General features: G+C 47.7%; 1 protein-coding gene across 5 annotated transcripts in view; it reads right to left on the reverse strand.

Annotated features, from left to right (window-relative positions):
- The window catches only part of Lsm14a (LSM14A mRNA processing body assembly factor), a 37,587-nt gene extending 24,224 nt beyond the window's left edge, over nucleotides 1-13,363 (reverse strand). For all 5 annotated transcript variants that reach the window (XM_040735423.1, XM_040735425.1, XM_040735424.1 and 2 more), the window contains exon 1: nucleotides 13,231-13,363. In XM_040735423.1, the coding sequence (XP_040591357.1) occupies nucleotides 13,231-13,351 (121 nt within the window). In that variant the 5' untranslated portion in view covers nucleotides 13,352-13,363. The remainder of the gene's footprint in view (nucleotides 1-13,230) is intronic.
- Nucleotides 13,364-14,706: the final 1,343 nt, after the last annotated feature.

Here is a 14,706-nt window from a genome sequence, read left to right on the forward strand (position 1 = left end):
AACAAAAAACAAAAAAAACCAAAAACCAAACCACACTGAACACCTAAGTAACCAGGCACGGCAGTCCACTCCGTATTCCTGTGGTTTCTGTTCAGTGAATGAGATCTGCTCTCAAGAAGGACAATCATTTGGGCAGAGACTCAGTCTAAACTGGAAGAACAAGTATTACCCTTTGTCCTCTCTAACTCCACGGAAACTCGCACTAGCAAACCCAGACTATCCAGACGGACAGACGGAGGCGAGGACACAGGTACACTAGGAGAGACTGATACAGAAGGCTTTAGCTGGGCAGCACGCTCCTGACCTCTCTTCATGGCCAAAAGGCAGGAGCCACGGCGCATGTCCTCCCCCACAAAGCACATTAAGGTAAGAAGGTTTATACTTTGGCCTTTCGACAGAAAGGTTTGCTTTATTTTAAATTATGTGCACTTGTGTGTGTTTATTTGTAAGTATGTGCATATGAGTACAAATGCCCATGGAGGAGAGCAGAGGGCATCAGATGCCCTGGAGATGCAGTTATAGGTGGTTGTGAGCTACCCGACAGGCAGTGCGGACACCAAACTTGGGTCCTCTGCAGAAGCAGTGCTCACCCAACCTTTGGGCTACCTCTTCAGTCCCTACTTCGACCTTCTTTACAGAAGGACGAAGAACAGAAAACAGAACTAAGAAAATTACAGATAAAAATCAATCTCAATCCATCTTCATCATCACCACAAATGAATAATATCCCAGGCCTCAAAGCTGCCCATTAGCTTGTTCTGAAACAGAGTGGATAAGTCAAGGCCCTTCTACAAAGTCAGAGCATTCGATTAGGCTTTCTAAGGCCTAATGAAACCACTCAACCTGTATCCAGGTGAATCTAGTGACCCACAAAAACAAACAAACAAACAAAAAGCAACAACAAAGCCCAGACCTTCCCCTTGTTTATTAAAGGCAACACGTGCTAAAGGTATGTGAGAAAAAGCAAAAAGAATGTATCAGGATAAATAACCAAGCTGATTCTATCAAAGATAAAAAGTTCTAAAGTAACAGCACAGACATGTTAAAACCTAAAGCATTGAGGTTTTACATGGCGATATAATAATGCCCCCTTGGTCTGTTTCTTATAAGGTAAACTCTAACTGTAACAGAGATCATGTCTGCAGGGTGTTGGTGGCGCATGCCTTGAATCCCAGCACTCGGGAGGCAGACACAGGCGGATCTCTGTGAGTTCGAGACCAGCCTGGTCTACAGAGCCAGTTCCAGAGTTCCAGGACAGCCTCCAAAACAATACAGAGAAACCCTTTTGGGGGGGGGGGGGAATCATGTCCAACAAATTTCTACAGAGTACAGGATGGACAAAGGAAACTGACATAAACACATCTGTCTCCAGGTTAGGTGTAATGGTTATCCCAGCACTCAGGAGGCTGAGGTAAAAGGACTCTAAATTTGAGGACCATAGGGGTTACGTAGAAAGACTATGACTCAAAAAACAACCCCATCGTCATTCCACTGTCTTCTAAATAAATACTCACCAAATTTGAACTATACATTTTCCAACCAGGCACAATTTTTCTGAGAAGTACCTTCCATGTGATCAACAAATAGCTAACACGTTGTGTACAAAGACATTGACGTCTGGTAGTGAAACAGAAAGGTGAAGCCCGATAAACACAAAGCTAGGGTTAAGTCTACATTTCCCTTTCCCCATCCTCTTAAAACAGTGCAGCTGACCTCACCAGCACGGCTTCTTCCCCTCAGACAATAAGGCTTTACCCAATGCTGTCAGTATGAACTCCCCGGTCATTATTGGCCAACACTGTTTATGCCTCCCCATAGCACTCCAGGGAAACGTTAACCTGCCATTCTCATGACAAAGGAAGCATTGTGGCCATGGAAGCCAAGAGTAACGGGTCAGCTGGGACACGAGTCCCACACAGCCGTGGGTCCCTGACATATGACGACAATGGCATTAACAGAACTCGAAAATCTGTAGCAAGGAAACCCAGGAACTCGTGGGTTTACAATAAGGTGACAGGGAGCATTGACTACCACGGATCTGATCCTTCCCACCCCAATTTGGGAATAAACCAGGAACCACAACATGTGCTAATTAGCTAGCTACTCTGCACGAAGACTGTACTGCAAGTGGTTGTTCCTCTCATAAAAAATGCCAGAAATGAGAAAAATGAGGTTAAAGGAAATCACATGAAGCCCAAAGAGCTGTTTTCACCGTGCAACATCTGAACTGAGATTCCACGACGACAATGGCAGACAAGGGTAGGGTGAGCTCCCTAGGACAGAGATGCACACATGTTATGAAATGAAAAAGAGACATGCAAAGCACTGAGTAAAGATCACAGGAAGGCTCTGTTCCCAGGCTGACATGACAATCTTGGCTGGGGTGGCTGCTGAAGAGATGCAGAGAATTGAAAAGCCTTTAGCCAGCCCGGCTTGAATGAGCATGAAATGCAGAGGGCATCTGCCTGCCAGCTCACGGGCTCTGGGGAAGTGACTGGAGCCCGAGGAGGGATCCCTCCATGGAGTCACAGTGCGACAGCACTACCGGGGCATCTGAAAAGCAGCAAGTAGGACTTAGAGGAACACGCCCCGTGAAGTGGAGTGCTGGGAACCGAACCTGGGTCCTTTGGAAGAATAGCCAGGGTTCTACCTCTGAGCCATTTTCAGCCCCCATCCTTCTTTTAAATACAAACACAAAACACTTAAGGAAAAGGGACAACTTTTTTATTCATCTATTTATCTTACATCCCAGGCGCAGCCTCCCCCACATGCTCCCCCCTGACGCCCTCAGTCTCCTGCATCTCTGTCCAGGAAAGGGCAGGTCTCCCAAGAGTGTCAACAAAACACAGCATATCAAGTTGCAGTAAGACCAAGCACCTCCCCATGGATTAAGGCTGGCAAGGTGACCCAGTATGAGGAGTCGGATCCCAAAAGCCAGTAAAAGTCAGTCAGAGACAGCCCCTGATGCCGCTGTTGGGAGTTCCACCAACAGAATCAAGCTACAGAACTGTAACATTCAGAGTGCCTAGGTCAGACTCTCCCTGGTTGTCAGTCCAGTCTCTGGGAGCCCCTATGAACCTAAGTCAGTTGATGGCTGAGCCCTCCCATGGTGTGTCCTTGACCCTTCCAGCCTCCACACTCCTGAGAAGGGGCAAATTTTAGGTGCTGTTTTATTACACTTATTGTTTACTCAAAGGCAGGAAGGCCAACTCTTCTTAGAGTCAAAGTGCTGTCTCCTAGCTTCAAATAAGAAATTACATACAAAGCCATGTTCACACTCAATAGAGGCAGACAGATTTCAGAGTTCAAGGACAAACTGGATTATGCATGAGTTCCCAGCCAGCCAGAACTACACAGGAAAATATTTAAAACTAAGTATCTTTAAAGCAGAGATCCACAACAAAAAGCAACAACCAAATAAGAGACAAACATTTTCCTGGGTTACAGAAAGGCTAGCTTCCTTAATCAGCATGGATAGGAATGAAAGATGTACTCTTGAAGGAAAGGCCCCACAACGGCTTAAATAGGAAGTTGCCAGAAAGACCACCAATATGGATTTTTTTTTTTTGAGATCATGCCAATCACTGGCTACATTTCAGCACTGGTGATCCTCCAGCCTCTGCTTCTCCAGTGCTGGAGTGACAGAGAGGACTACCATGCCCAGCAAATAAGATGTACTCAACACAGAAATGAAAGCCAGGATGGTAGCAAACGTTCTTTTTTTTTTCTTTAAGACAAGGTTTCTCCTTGTAGCTTTGTAGACCAGACTGACCTCAAAACTCAGAGGCTCAACTGCCTCTGCCTCTGCCTGCTGGGATTAAAGGCGTGTGCCACCACCAGGCTTGGTAGCAAACCGCTTAAGTGAGTAAGTAGCCAGAAAAACTACAGAACAATGTTTAAAAAGCACACTGGGTAGGGTGTGTGGGGGTGATGGATGGACCTGGAGATGCCTTGTGTGATGCCCTAAATCCTATCTTCTCAGTGAGGAAGGAGAGGGACAAGGAAACAACTTAGCTGGTAAGGCTAGCTACCACACAAGCAGAAATAGTTAAGACACAGGCAGACACATACCTCAGATTCCACATATACCTCTCCCTCCCCTTAAAAAAAGGGAAAAATATAGCTAAACAAATTCATGTTGACTCATGAGATAAATGTATAATTTTCATATACATATATTTGCTATAAATATTGCTAATATAACCATTTTAAGGGATTCCAAGAATACAATTATGCAATGTAATGAAAACCTGTACTACAATTTCAAATGATATAAACCTGAAAAGAGAGGCGAGAAAGAAAAGCAAACACACGTTAATATTTTTACCTTAGGCATAGAGAAGGTAAGTTCTACTCATCTGTGTCTTAGAGCTCACTGGTTAAAAGCACTTGTGACTCTTGCAGAGGGCCTGGGCTCCTGGCACATATAAAAAGCTGGGACTCCACTATAACTGTCTCAAGCATAGCTTTCTAAAATATAGCTCTGAATTGGGAACCCAATCAGTGTAATTCACATATTAAAAGCAAAGGGAACAGGGACTGTAGCAGGGTGGTAGAACTCAGGGCCCTGGGCTTGACTTTGGGCTCTGTCTGTAAGGGAATATAAGGCCAAAAACAAAGGAGAGTAGACACGAATAACCAGACAAAGGAACTTTAGGATGGTAATCTGTTGTAAAAGCAGATTCCAGTTCCTCTTTCAGCAAACGGGAGGAATCACAGCTTTACACTCCCGCCATCATAGAGACACCTGCCACCTCACTTTCCTTGAGCTGTGAGCCAATAAACTCTTAAACAAAGAAGTGATGGCTATGTGACTCTCACAGCCTTGTACACTGAAAATGGGTGAATTTTATAGCATGTAAACTACACAATAAAGCTGTTAAAAAGAGAAGAGAAAAAAACTATAGTTGCTGAATTGCACTTAATACAACTTAAGGTAGTTGGGTGTGGTGGTAAATATGTATAAACCTGTTGTGGAAGTCCTGTGTACATGTCAATAAAGCACTGTTGGCCAACCGGGAAGCAAGATAGTGGGACTAGGAGTCGAGGAGGACTCTGGGAAGGAGAAACACAGGGAGTCAAGATGTAACCACCATAGGGGTAAGAAGCCTGGAAACTTTTCTCCGGTAAGAGATATACTTAGATTAACAATTATGGGGTAAATTCTTAAGTCAGAGCTAGCCAGTAAGAAACAAGCAAGGCCAACTTTTCTCCGGTAAGAGAAATACTTAGATTAACAATTATGGGGTAAATTCTTAAGTCAGAGCTAGCCAGTAAGAAACAAGCAAGGCCAACAGCTTCATAATTATTAGCCTCCTGTGTGTTTATTTGGGACTGATGTGGCTCTGGAACCAGGCTGTAGGGAAGGCTTCCCTCTACATAAACCCAGCATTCAATAAGAAGCAAACTGATCACAGCAGATTCAAGGCCAGCCAGCCAGGGTTATATAGTTAGACCTTTACTTCAAAAACAAAACATACCAAAAAAAAAAAGAAAAACCCACAAAAGCAAGACAAAACAAGGACATAACCACTAGTTCCTCCCACAACGCACAGTTTAAGAGGGGAGAAGCACACTGAGCGGTGTCCCAGCATCCAGCATGTCCGTCCTCATTCATGACATCCCATTTGCTCTCAAAATGCCTGGGTTCCCTGCAAACAGTTTTACTCTTATCTTAGCATCCCCAGGGAACAAGAAAGTCACCAGTCATAGAAACGAAGAAGGAACTGCTGGCCTGAGCACTGTCTGAGCAAACTCTGAGCTAACCCTACAGTTTTCAGCTCCATGCACACCCCCAATCGCTTCCTTTGCTTGTACTCCCTTATGGTGATTCTGAGCCTTCCAGGAGCTAGGGTAGAGATCAGGTTACTTTGCCTACCACCTACTTAGTTTCCAGGTACAGTTCTACTGAGAATTTGTTCTATAAACTCATTTGCTTGCTGTCTGGCCTCCAAATTTTGGTTAATAGTGTCTCTTTCCCAAATCTACTTGGGTCTTTTGTAGATTTATGCCTTTAAAAAAGCTTTCATCTTATGCATTTTTGGCATTAATAATCAACAGGAAAAAAGTAAAATAACAAAAAAAACATGTTTAATCTACTGTCCTTCCTCAGCAGTCAACACTTAAGCTTGACTTTTCTGGGTGTTTTGTTTTGTTTTTGAGACAGGGTCTATGTAGTCCTAGAACCTACTATGTAGCTGGGGCTGGCCTTGAACTCACAGAGATCCACCAGCCTCTGCTGGGATTAAAGGAGCTGTGCCACCACACCTGGCCTAATACTGTCTTTAAGATGCTTTCAGTTGGGCACTTTTCTTGTGCTTGGCACTGTATCTTAATCTCCCAAAGATGCAACAAGGAAACAGAAGCGCGGCTGGAGAGCAGTAAGGAAAGCAGAAGTGAACAAAGTGCCTGAGTACAAGGCAGAGCAGTCTGTCTACACTGACGAGTGGGCACACATGTGTGCACACATGAAGTCAGACGACAATCTGCAGCCGCCGCGTCTCTCCTTCCACCACGTGGGTCCCAGGCGATACGAATTCGACTCAGGTCTTCCCATCAGGCTTTTCACCAGAGCCCGTAAGCACTGACCCACCTTGCCGGCTGACACAGACATTGTACATCAGCGGGGTGTCATGTAATGTTTTGCTACATGGATCCACACAGTGTAGTGTTTAAGTCAGGTTAACAGACTAAAAGTAAAAGTGGGTACAAGGTGTTGAAGGTCTGGAGAAAGGGAAGGAGCACAGCCCCCCCCCCCCCAGGAAACAGTAGGGGATGGAAACACAGCATGACCCCTGGGAATCCCCGTCGGTTCAGTGAAGCTGGCTATATACTGAGGGCTGCGGAGTGCGGAGAGAGAGACTGCTCACAGGATTGAAACAGGATACAGATGGTGAAATGATGAGCGAGAGTGAGGGCATCGAAGGACTGTCACGTCCAGATACAAGAGAGCTGCATGGATGGTAGAAGTTGGGGTTTATCTGCTAAGCACTTAAAATGCTTTGCTACTTCATTAAGTACTGACTCTAAGCTAATTACTTTTATGCAGCACTTCATGTAATTATCAGGATGGGTAAAAGATAGGCCTTGCATCCCCAAGGAAAAGATAAAGATACTAAAAGCCTTGGCTGGTCAAGTACTCTGTACTCCAATCAACTGTTGGGTCACAAGTTCTTCCAGAAACACACAAACTAGAATAAGCTTGACTGACCACTTTATCTACACAAAATATGAAAGAAAATAAGGGCAAAGTGTTCCCAGAGAAGAATTAAATTCAAGTTAAACTACCTGTACTCACGGCTGTTTATTACCACAGCACTGAGTTAAATACAGCTCTCGCTGTTACCCTGTGTCAACAAAGTTTCTTTACTCTTATTTCATTTCCCTCCTCTATTATTTTTTTTTCTGGCATACACGGTTCTCAGCATTATTATACAGAAAGTCATGGCTCATCCTACCCATCTTGCACGGAAAAACACCTGTTTAAGACTCTTAGAAGTCTACATTTCTGTGCCTTGTACAGCAGCAGCTACAAAAATGTTTTTTAGCCTTAGTTTGCACAAAACAGAGCAAACAAAAGAAACCTGGGCTTTAAATTTCATGAGATCTTTGTTGTTTGAGGTAACAATTTTGTGAGTTCTTAGATTTAGATTTTTCCACCATGCAAGTTGTGGCCAGGCATTGTAGTCTCAGCATTGGTAAGGCAGGAGAGGCAGGTGATCTCATGAATTTGAGGACAGCATGAATGTCAGGTCAGTCAGGCTACATAGAGAGAGTCTATCAAGAAAAGGTCAAGTGTCTACTAGTACCACTAGGACAGTGATTTATGACTCGTGGCCAATGAACAAGCAGGATGATAAGCTAAGCCAGTAGACACGACTCAGCAGTTGAAGACAGTTAACAGTTTACCACCTTTGTATATGACACAAATTCAGGACATCTGAAGAGCAGCCAGTGCTCTTAACCCCTGAGCCATCTCTCCAGACCCCTTGATCTGATTTTTTTAAGTGAAAATTTAAGTCACAGAGTACAAGTTTACCCCCCTGACAATGTCTATTTGTTATAAAACTTCCTCTTTTACCTACCCACTCATGCAAATTTCCCAACATTCCCATTCAGGGATTTACATTAAAGAAATTATGTATGGCATCATCTTTGCCTGCATGATGTATGTCATGTGTACCACACACATGCAGTCCCTTGGAGGCCAGAAGAGGCGTCAGATCTCCAGAGACTACAGATGGCTGAGGATGGTCATGTTGGTGCTGAGAAGGGAACCCGGGTTCTCTGGAGATCAGCCAGTGCTTCTAACTCCAGACCCAGATGATTTAATTTTAAAGGAATAACACAGGACTACAAAGTGCAGGTGCCACTAAAACCACCACGACACAGGTTATCCACACTTAAGCACTCTTAAGAGGCAACTGTCCAGGTCATTTCAGATTGCCTTTTAAGACTTCCTGACATTTACCTAGGTTGTTAGGATCAAAGGCCATCAAGCTTATCTGGGCTTTGCCTTCGGGAAGAGAGCTAATTTATGCGATCTCTAGAAGAATGCAAGAGAAACCAACCATTACCAGTACCTCCCTAGCAGGCTTTCACTTTCTTTTGAGACAGGATTTCTCTGTGGCTTTGGAGGCTGTCCTGGAAATCGATCTGTAGACCAGGCTGGCCTCGAACTCACAGAGATCCGCCTGCCTCTGCCTCCCAAGTGCTGGGATTAGTGCACCATCACTGGCTCATTTTCTTATTATTGTGGGATTATACAATTTATTACTCAAACTAGAATAGGAGAGAAGTGTTTTTTTTAAGAATTGACATTAAGATAGGCATAAATGATGACTTTCTACCAGGCAAAGCCACAGATACAGTCACTGTAATTCTTTATCATACCAAATGTTAACTAGCCAAATTTCAAAAGTTTCAGGTATATCTAAGTTATACATGATAGCCATGTAAAAGACTTATAGTACAGACCATAAAATCCAAGCGAGTCTTTTACTGAAGTTAAATTAAAGTTCTAAACATTTCAGCTAAGTGTGGAAAACCAAAAACAAACAAAAGAAGTGGTCTAAAAAGATGAAGTAGCATAGCACTGGATTAAAGAAAAGAACATTATTAACATGGATAAAAAGATGAAAAGAAGCACCATCCCACTAACACTAAAAGAAAGTCTGATAAACATGTCTACATTAAAATGAGGAAATATCTACAATAAACCCATTACATGGGAAAAGATATTTGTAATATATACACCCACCAAAGGATTTATATTTAGAACTCAAAACTCCAGCAGATAACCCCACTGATAAATTTCAAAGGCACTTAAGGAAAGATAAACATCAAATGGCTTAGAAATGGAAAGACCTTCAAAACTTACCAGCAGCCAGAGAAAGAGGGACTAAAGCCCATCCAAGGGCAGCAGGTGGCCCAGTGGTTAAGAGCTGCACGCCCACCACACTCTCAGATCTCACCACCAGGGGAAACCCACGCCTCTGGCAACTGCACCCATGTGCACACACCTTCCTACACATCCACCTAACTAATAACAAGATAAATCAATGAAAGCCACACCACCAGATTGGCAAGAATGAAGATATATGGCCCTCAGCACTATTGCTGGTGAGGCACGGGACAACTAGTATTCTTACTATTGAAATAAAAACTAGTAAGCACCTAGAAGAAAAAACTGCTTTGCATTACTTAGTAAAGACATACACTTCCTGTGCCCCTGCAATTCAAATCCTACGTATGTGCCCCCCAAGATGATTTAAACACATCATTGGTGCATTCAAACACTAATTTTCCTAAAAATACTGTTCTGAATATCCCCAAGCTGTAAACAAACTGCTGCTGTCAAATATCCAAACCTGTGGGAAGATTAAGTAAAATATTCCATCTACCCAAAGTTCTAACCGTTGTGCTCATACCAGCTGAGCATTTTCTCCAGCTCTTTAATAACTTTTAAAAATTATTTTGGGGAGGCCGGGTGTTGGTGGCGCACGCCTTTAATCCCAGCACTCGAGAGGCAGAGGCAGGCGGATCTCTGTGAGTTCGAGGCCAGCCTGGTCCACAGAGTGAGTTCCAGGACAGCCTCCAAAGCTACAGAGAAACCCTGTCTCCAAAAACCAAAAAAAAAAAAAAAAATTATTTTGGGGAATGGCTCAGGGGTTAAGAATGTAGTTGCTCTTCCAAGGGATCTGATGTCCCTTTCTGGTCTCCACGGTCACCAGGCATGCATGTGGTTCAGACATATATGCAAGCAAAACTTCCACACACATAAAATAAAATAAAGGTCAAGCATATTAAATTTATTTTGTGTGAACATGTGGAGGTGAGCTATCTGCTGGCGTTGCCTCTCTCCTTCTACCAAGAGTCTAAGAACTGAACTAAGGCTTGTCAGGCACCTCAGGTTTTAGTCACCCCCAGCTCCCAACGTCTCATTTTGAAAATTGAGGTGGTGCACACCTTTAATTCCAGCACTTGGGAGGCACAGGTAGGTAGATCTCTGTGAGTCGAAGCCAACCTGGTGTACAGAGCGAGTTGCAGGACAGCCTCCAAAACAATACAGAGAAAGCCTGTCTCAAATGAATAAATAAATAACATAAAAAATGTTTTCAAAGAGTTCCCACACCTTATAACCCGTGCAGCACCCAGGTGCTGGCTAGGAGACTAGGACTTCCAAGCGGAAGCTGGCAGATCCTTCAAAGCATCCTTGACTATACACCCAGCTGGAGGCCAGCCCAAGCTATAAGACTGTCAAATGAACAAACCCCCAAACCTCTGCAGAACCACTTTAATGAGAAACACTGTTCTCAACCAGAGTCTAGGTCATTTGGTGAGAGCACTAAGAACTTTAGAAAGCTTCCCCTACACTTTAACAAAATCATTAAAACATACCCATGAAGCAAAATCAGCAAGTAGACAAAAAAAGCAAGCAAACTAATGACGCCCAAGCCTTTCCAGCTTGTTTTGAGGCAGGGTCTCACTATGTAGTTTTGTTGGCCTGGAACTCCCTGAACAGACCAGGCTGTCCTGAACTCAAATCCACCTGCCACTACCTCTTGAATGCGGGGACAAAGGTCTGTGCCACCACGCCCAGCTTCACAACATGGCCAAGTCTTTAATAACTACTGAAGAGAACGGAATCATACACCCTGAAGTACAGTGAGTGTCTTTAGAGACAAAAGCAGGCTCTTTCACAGGCAACGTGTTACAGTACTCCACAGGCAAAGAGGAAGATGGGGGCATTCCTTGGCTTTTCAGTTTTGTCTTTTCTCAGAGGGTTTCATGTCTACCAGGCAGATCTGGAGTGCCTGACCTCCTGCCCCACCCCTCCCCGTGGAATCACAGGCATGTACCACCCACACCCTCTTTTTCTCACTGGGGATTGAACCCAGGGTTTTATGCACTCCATCAACTGAGACACCTGTATTTATCTGCCTTTTAAGATGACGTGCCCGTGTTGCTTAAGCAGGCCTGAACTTCCTTAGTTCAAGAAGCCTTTGGAATAGCTGGGACTAGAGGCAATCATCACAGAACCAGGCTTCATACTGCTGTTTAAATAGCAGACTTTTCACTGTGTTTGGTTCAAGGATGCTTTAAAAGTACATTGCCAAAAGTTACTCAAGTATCACCACAATTCAAGTATAGAAAATAACACCCTACTCTTTTATAGTATGCTTTTTTTTTCTTTTTAAGACAGGGTTTCTCTGTATTGTTTTGGAGGCTGTCCTGGAACTCGCTCTGTAGACCAGGCTGGCTTTGAACTCACAGAGATCCTCCTGCCTCTGCCTCCCGGGTGTGCACCACCACCGCCCGGTTTAGTGTTATTTTTCTGAGCGTTGTTTTTGTGGTACTGGAGATGGGATCCAGATCTCCCACTTTGAGAGACGTCAATCGGGGTCAAAGTCCTAATCCATGTCAGGTATCCAACAACATAAAGTAAAAATTTTCTTACCTAGGTCAATTTGCCCCCCAACAAATATCGAAAGGGTCTTCCAAAACATCCAAAAAACAAGAGAGAGTTATCACAGCTTGTTCGGTGCTGAGGGGGCTCTCCCACTCACCTAAAGACGAGACCCAGCCCCGTTCCACAGGACCTCTTTCCCTAGCCAAGGTGTGGTGGGAAAGCGCTCCTCCCCAGTGAGTATTTGCGAACCGTTGCGGGGCTTCCTCTAAGATCAGACGCTCAGAGTTAACTGATTTTATTTTATTTTCTGTCTGCTTTCTTGGCAAAGGGCCAGCAGCACGTGTGCGAACGGAAAGCAAAACCCAGAGGCTGTGCGGACGCCGAAGGGGTGGGTGCGGGTGGGTGGTGGCGCCCCCTCCTCTCTTAAACACAACTTCCCTCTCCCCCCACCCCGTGGAACTCGGTCCAGCAGCTCCGCAGTCAATTAAGCTCGATCCGAGTCGCGCACGGGAGGAGTGCCGGGTCACCGAGCTTCAGCTTTTCCTCCCCACCGGGGTCCCAGGAAGAAGAGGCCCCGGGAGACTGCACGGGGGGCGGCAAGCGAAGCCAGCGAGCCGGGCGCGAGCGGCTCCACCGTCCCCGGCCGAGCCAACGCCGACGGCCTTCCGCGGCCCCCACCGCCCGCGCGGCGCGCACCCCAAAGTTTCCGAGCGCGCTCGAGCTTGGGGCTCCGCTGGAGCCGAGCGAGACGAAGACCTCGGGGGAAGGCGTTAAAAAATACAATAATAAAAAAATAAATAAAAAGGAGGAGGGGGTGGTGCCGGGAGCCAACACATCCGCCGCATTTCAGCTCCAGGCCGGGCGGAAAGATTCCTGGGGCTCCCCCCGGGCTTTGTTCGGCGGCTTCGGAGGAGACGGGACGGCCGAATTTCGGTCTTGGAAGACGCGAACCCGCGGTGTGTGCGCGCGCGTGTGTGCGTGCGTTCTCCTCCCGCCGCTTCCCGGGACTTCTCGGGAGCGCCCCGCCCCGGGGCCGCCGCCGCCGCCGCGCGCTCGTTCCCCGGATGGAAGGCGCGGAGCGGCCGGGGGCGAGCGGGGGAGGGAAGGAAGCAGCAGCAGCAGCAGCCGCCCGGGGTGGGGAGAACCCGGGGAACCGGCCGCGCCCCGGGGCCCTCGTCACGCTCTCGGGGGGACCGGGAGCGACGGTGCGGCCTCCCCTGAGGACCCGCGCCCCCGCCCGGCCCGGCCCGGCTCGGCCCGCGCTCCCCCCCCCACACCCACCCACCGCCATCCCACAACGAGGCCCGGCCCCGCCGTACCTTTGGCGAGGGCTACCGTGGAGTTCTCGGTGTCGATGGTGTAGAGGATGCCCTCGTAGCGGATCTCCGCCTTGGAGATGAGGCTGATCTTGCTCCCGATGTAAGGAGTGCCCCCGCTCATGGCGACGTCGCCCGCCCGCCCGCCCCGTTCGCTCGCTCGCTCGCTCGCGCTCCCCTCCGCTCAAATCGCCGACCTCACAGCAGCCTCCTCGGAGCCAACATGGCGGCCGCGCCGGCTCCGCTACCCTCCCCCAGCCTCCCGCCCTCAGGACCGCGGCGGCGGCGGAAGCGGCGACGGCGGCGGCGCGGGGCATGCCGGGAGGGCGAGGCCGCGCGTGCGCTCTCGCGAGACTCGGGCGGGCCGCGGCCGCCGCCGGCGCTTCCTGGCTCCCTCCGCGGCAATGGTCGGGCCCAAGTTTCCCCCGCTCCCGCTCCCCTTCCCCGGGGGAGACCGGGCTTTCGCTCCGGTGGCGTTTTCGGAGAGACGGAAGCTGCTGCTACTGCTTCTGTTTTTTTTTTTTCCCCCACGGCACCGACGGCTGACTGTGCGGCCGCCGCCATTTGGTCACGAGCCCCGAGGTCGGTGCCTTGGTGAGCGAGCGGTCGCCCTCCTAGCTCGTGGGCCGGCCATCGGCGGGCCGGAGCAGCGCTGGAACTCTGTCCCCCCCCAAAAAAAAAACTTGCTTGTCCTTCCTGCAGGGTCCAACTCGGTTCAGACGGCTTGATCCGGGCTCCTTGGCATTCAGGGTGCCGCTGGACACTAGCAAGTCCCCGGCGTGTCTCTCTCTCTCTCTCTGTCTCTCTCCTCTCTCTCTGTGTCTTTTTTTGGGGGGGGTTACGAGACAGGGTTTCTCTGTATTGTTTTGGAGGCTGTCGGACCAGCCCGGCCTCGAACTCACAGAGATCCGCCTGCCTCTGCCTCCCGAGTGCTGGGATTAAAGGCGTGTGCCACCACCGCCCGGCTGTGTCTCTGTTTGTCTCTCTCTCTGTCTCTCCTCTGTGTCTCTGTCTCTCTCTCCCTCTCTCCTCTCTCTGTCTCCTCTCTCTCTCTGTGTTTCTGTCTCTCCTGTCTCCTCTTTGTGTGTGTGTCTCTCTGTCTCTCCTCTGTGTCTCTGTCTCTCTGTCTCCTCTCTGTGTGTCTCTCCTCTCTGTGTGTCTCTCTGTCTCTCTCTCCTCTCTCTGTCTCTGTCTGTCTCTGTCTCTCTCCTCTCTCCTCGGCTCTGATTTCACATGTCCACTCCGTTTTCTGACCGTGTGTCCAAAGCCGCAGCTGTGCCCGGTTTCCCTCCAAGCTCGTTCCTCTGGCTCGTTGTTCCTCCGAGGTAGCTAGGAACCGGGACCATCTGCTAAGCTACGAAGACCCTAGCCCTGGATTGACTTCCGCTTCTCCCCCGACTCGGGTTGTAACTGTAAATCGTGTCTGTTAACAGTCTACATCGTCTCCATCCTTATGGCTCTACGGGAAGCCTCAGTGAC

This window comes from Mesocricetus auratus, unplaced genomic scaffold (assembly GCF_017639785.1).
Source record: "Mesocricetus auratus isolate SY011 unplaced genomic scaffold, BCM_Maur_2.0 Super-Scaffold_100046, whole genome shotgun sequence".
Lineage (NCBI taxonomy): Eukaryota > Metazoa > Chordata > Mammalia > Rodentia > Cricetidae > Mesocricetus > Mesocricetus auratus.